Source organism: Vicia villosa, unplaced genomic scaffold, assembly GCF_029867415.1.
Source record: "Vicia villosa cultivar HV-30 ecotype Madison, WI unplaced genomic scaffold, Vvil1.0 ctg.003584F_1_1, whole genome shotgun sequence".
Lineage (NCBI taxonomy): Eukaryota > Viridiplantae > Streptophyta > Magnoliopsida > Fabales > Fabaceae > Vicia > Vicia villosa.
This window is the reverse complement of record NW_026706245.1, coordinates 148830-153363: the sequence shown is the minus strand read 5'-3', so window position 1 is coordinate 153363 and position 4534 is coordinate 148830. Positions and strand designations below refer to the sequence as shown.

General features: G+C 33.6%; 1 protein-coding gene across 1 annotated transcript; it reads left to right on the top strand.

Annotated features, from left to right (window-relative positions):
- The first annotated feature begins 2332 nt into the window (after positions 1-2332).
- LOC131641220 (NAC domain-containing protein 40-like) lies at positions 2333-2982 on the top strand. The gene is made up of 2 exons (XM_058911522.1): positions 2333-2743; positions 2854-2982. Exons 1-2 carry the CDS (start codon positions 2333-2335, stop codon positions 2980-2982), a joined length of 540 nt encoding a protein of 179 aa, XP_058767505.1.
- Positions 2983-4534: the final 1552 nt, after the last annotated feature.

Below are 4534 nucleotides of genomic sequence, written 5' to 3'. Positions count from 1 at the left end.
TAGTTCCCCGAACTACATTAAGCTCTGACTTCCACTAGGGATATGTAGGCATGAGGTTCACAAGGAATCTCAGCGAGCTAATAAAATACCAAAAATAGTCAGTTTGTCTGTCTGTCTGTCTTTTAAAATCAATTCAATTCCTTCTTCTAACACAAAGGAGAAACTTTCCCAATCATTAGCAATAAACACAATCACAATGACACAGAGAAGGTTCCTGTAGAGTACTACAGATATGTAGGGTGTTTAAACACTTCCCTATGTATAACCGACCTCCCGGACTCCAGAATTTCTAGTCTAGGTGAATCCCCACACTTAGCAAACTCTTAGGGTTTAGTTGAGATCTTTTTCCCCTTTCCTACTCGTAGGACAAATAAGAAAGTTCGTGTGATATCGTAGGAAGAACTGAAACAAAATTCATCCCGCCACGGGCGCATTCTCCTTCCAAATTTCGCGTGAAGGGTCTAGCGTGCCGTCCTCCCAAGTGAAATGGGGAGGTAAAAAAAAACGACCACCACAATCTGCATACCCTGTCAATAGGGATGCGTCTATAGGGTCCCCCAGGTACCAGGTTGGCTCCGACACCGTATCATCCTCGTGCAGCTCCGGAGGTGGCACAACAGATCCTGCATCAGTTGTCACTGGCACACGTACAGGAGTAGAAGTAAAAGAGGTTCCCCAGTGACGTCTGTGGGGGTGGCTTCTGTGTAGGATCCTCAGTATCATCCTGAGGCCTCCGTGGTTTAGTAGTAGATGGGGAAGGCCCCTCAAGGGGAACGAGCGTAGAAAGCCCTTCAATTAGGAAAGGTGGAGAAGGCTCTACTGGGGCGGGTGTATCAGGTGCATCTGTTGCAACGGCAACTCCATCAGCGACCTGGGATACTACACTCATCCGTTAACGCTGCATGGATGTGTGTAGTGCAGTCCTCCCATGAATATCCCTATCTGGGCCATAATGTCTGAATTGTGATACAAATAACATCGAGTTAGATATTACGTGTTTATAAATAAACAAGAATTTAATAAACAAGAAAAGAAAAAAATACTCTTCTGTAGATGCATCTACGGAAGTACCTTAATTTCAAAAAACTATGGTGCTTCCGTAGATGAATCTACAGAATGCTCTAACGTCCATCTCTTCCGAAGATGCATCTATGGAAGCTTCTGAAACTCATAAACTCAACAATAGCGTAAGGCCGCTGTTCAAGCACTCAAAAACTTCATCTTTGTGGCTTGATCAACCGTTGTATACATCAAACATCACCTACATTGTCTCTAAACTATATTTTTATAACTACCCAATCATTTATACACCTAAATATCAAATTCAAACTCGATTATACAAACACTCTAAAATAAGTCGAAAAGTCGAAAACTAACCGATTAAATATGGTTTTGAACTTGATGAAATGCGTTGATAATTGATGTTGACAATGTCGGCCGAACTCGGGAGGAAGAAATGCACTTTTAGGAAAGTTTGATTTTTAGGGTTGAGAGAGTAAATGGGAGGGTATGAGTTTGAGAAGATGAAAAGTGAAGAATGAGGGAGGGGAAGGGTCTGACGCTAATTTAACGTCAAATGCTTCTGTAGATACATCTACGAAACAAAACAACATCAAACAAAAAATAGTGTTTCGGGAGATGCATCTAGAGAAGCAAAGGGACAATTTTGTCAAACCAGTGGTGGGTGAGAAATCCATGGGATGTAGTTAGAAATTTTCAAAAACAATGAAGATATTTAGATTTACAATTAGTCTGACATGACCAAAGAGATGAGTCAGTAAGAGTGTGGCTCTTTTGAATTTACTCCAGCATCATCCTATACCTAAGTCATTTTTAACTATATTTCGGTAATATCATTTTCTTCAATCTTTTGTGTTACATTTGCAATAATATACACAAAAATAAGTACGGCCTAATATTCAATTTCAAAAAAATAAAATAAAAACTCAAACAAAATCTAAACCACTAATTAAAATAATATTATTTTCCATGTTAATATGAATTATGATTTCTCAAAATGGAAATTGTTTTTTCTTTTTACCCTCAAAATGGAAATTGGCATTCTTTCATAATTCAATAAGGAAACTGTTAGCAAGATACCTGAATTAGATTTCCCAAAAAAGGAAACGGTTTTTTCTTCTTTATACTCACAAAAAGTAAACGATTATGCTTTGAATAGTAGTTGTCAAACCCAATTATATATATTTCACCCTACTTGTTAATCCATAAACCTCTTATAACCATTATAAATTTCCCCCCTAGTCCTTAAACTTAAAACCTATTGTTGTAATAGTTCACAGTCTCTTTCAATTTTTCTCTCGATTAATTTGCAATGGGCGCTTTGCTTCTACCTGGTCTTGTATTCATCCCCTCTGATCTGGTTCTTGTTGGCTATTACCTTGCCAACAAAAACAATGAAGAGCTACATGATTTCAATGGCTCATACATCATCAAAGAAATGAACTTGTATGAGTTTGGCCCCTTTGAATTACCTCATGCATCATCCTTTCAATTCAACAATCGAAGGCACTTGTACTATTTTATTTCAAAAATTGACGAAGAGAGGAGGCATTGTAAGACTGGTTTCTGGAAGAAGAAGGGAAATGTTTGTGAAATTACTAATGGTGGTAACACACTTTTGGGAATGAAAGCTCTTTTTGTTTTTTATCTCGGAAAATCTCCAAATGATGCTGAAAGAACTAACTGGACTATGTATGAGTATACCTTGGCGGATAAACCTCATGTAAGGCGTTTATGAAAACAAGTTATTCATTTTGTTGTTTATCGTGTTTTTAAAAACTTGATGTATATGCGGATAATTCCTAACTGATTTTTTTTTCAATGATTATACAGGCTCCTTTTGTTGTTTGTCGTATTTTTGAATGCCCTCCAGAGATTGATGTGGATTATGAGTTCGGGCCTATATCTGATGTTGATGAGACTGATATTGATGAGGATGATATCGATGAAAGTGATGTTTAGAATGATGATTTTCTACTTATGAATGTGTTAAGAAAGAGTCTTATTGTAGTTTAATAAAATGATGGTTTTAGTAGAACTTTACGAAAAAGTTTAGTCTATGTAGACGAACCAAATTAATAAGAAAACATTTTCTAGTTTTTGTTTTATTATAATTTATTCGATTGAGTATGTGTATCCTTATACATATCAATTATTGTTTGATCTTTAGTATCAAGTAAATTATCAGTTAGTTACGTTATATTGAAATCTTAGTTTTTTTTCTTTCTACACATTCATATCTTTATATGATATATCTAGAGGTTATTTCGATTTTTTGTAAAGTCCCTAGTTACTTTAACGTTGTCGAGTCCCCAATGTATAGAAAATTGTAATTTTTTTTTTTTTAATTTTAATGTGATTCTTATTAAATTTTTTGATTTAGAGTAATGATTAATTTCTGCATTTTGGCAAAGTTTAGCTTTTGGATCTTGGATGTTTGTTGATGGATTTTTTTGGCTGGTTTATATTTTTATTGTGATTGTCGCACCTTATTTATTTTTTCCATTTTACTCTTATTTGACTTTTGGGTCTTAGAATTTTTAAGTTGAAATTTATGTTGATCGATTCATGGGACTCCTTATTAGAATTTATGTTTTTACTTTCCCATCTCATTACCTACTTCTAAGTTATTATTTTGTCCTCTTTGTCTGTATCTTTGAAAAACACCTACTCAATGTAGTATAAATTGAACTAAGAAAACAATTTCTTCACTACTATCAAAATAAGAATTTAGACAACACTTTTAATTTTAGACAACTCTTTAAAGTGTTGTTTATTCTGGCATTGTACATCATTTATTTTTAATATAAAAGTATTGACTTAAAGTTCTCTTGAGACAGCATTTTTTGTTAAAAATATTGGCATAAATCTTCTTAAGACATCGCTTTATGATAAAAGCGTTGGCGTAAGGCCTCATTAGACAGCGTTTTTTAATAAAAGCATTGACTTAAATGCTTTTTAGACAAAAGATGAAAAACACATGTGCATAGTAATACATAGAGTTGAAGTTTAAACATGTTACATATCAATAAACTTACAGATATCACTTATTTTGCCGTAAAGGTAATATTTTGTAATATTAACTTTATATTAGTACTCCTATATCTCTAGCATTCTGTAAGTTGAATGTTGTGATACATAAGGAGTGACTTTAGTGAATCTAAAATTTAACGTTGGTTATATTTGAAGATAAAAATCTGAATGTTATGGCAATCTATCATTATATTTTTAGTAATTAAATTTGTTGTCTTAAATAGTTTTTAACTTAATGCATTTCCATTTAGAAGGTTGTAGTAAAGATTCAGAATACTTAAAATATCAAATAATATTAAAGCCATCAAAACCTGACAAATTTCATAGAAACAGAATGAAAAATGCATATTTTTGTTCAAATAATTTTAGGGTTTCAAAATATCATTTTGTCACGATTTTATAGTTTTCAGCAATCATGTCTGTCAAGTTTTGAGGAATTAGATGTCATAAATGAGAAAGAGATGTTCTCATTTATTTTTTC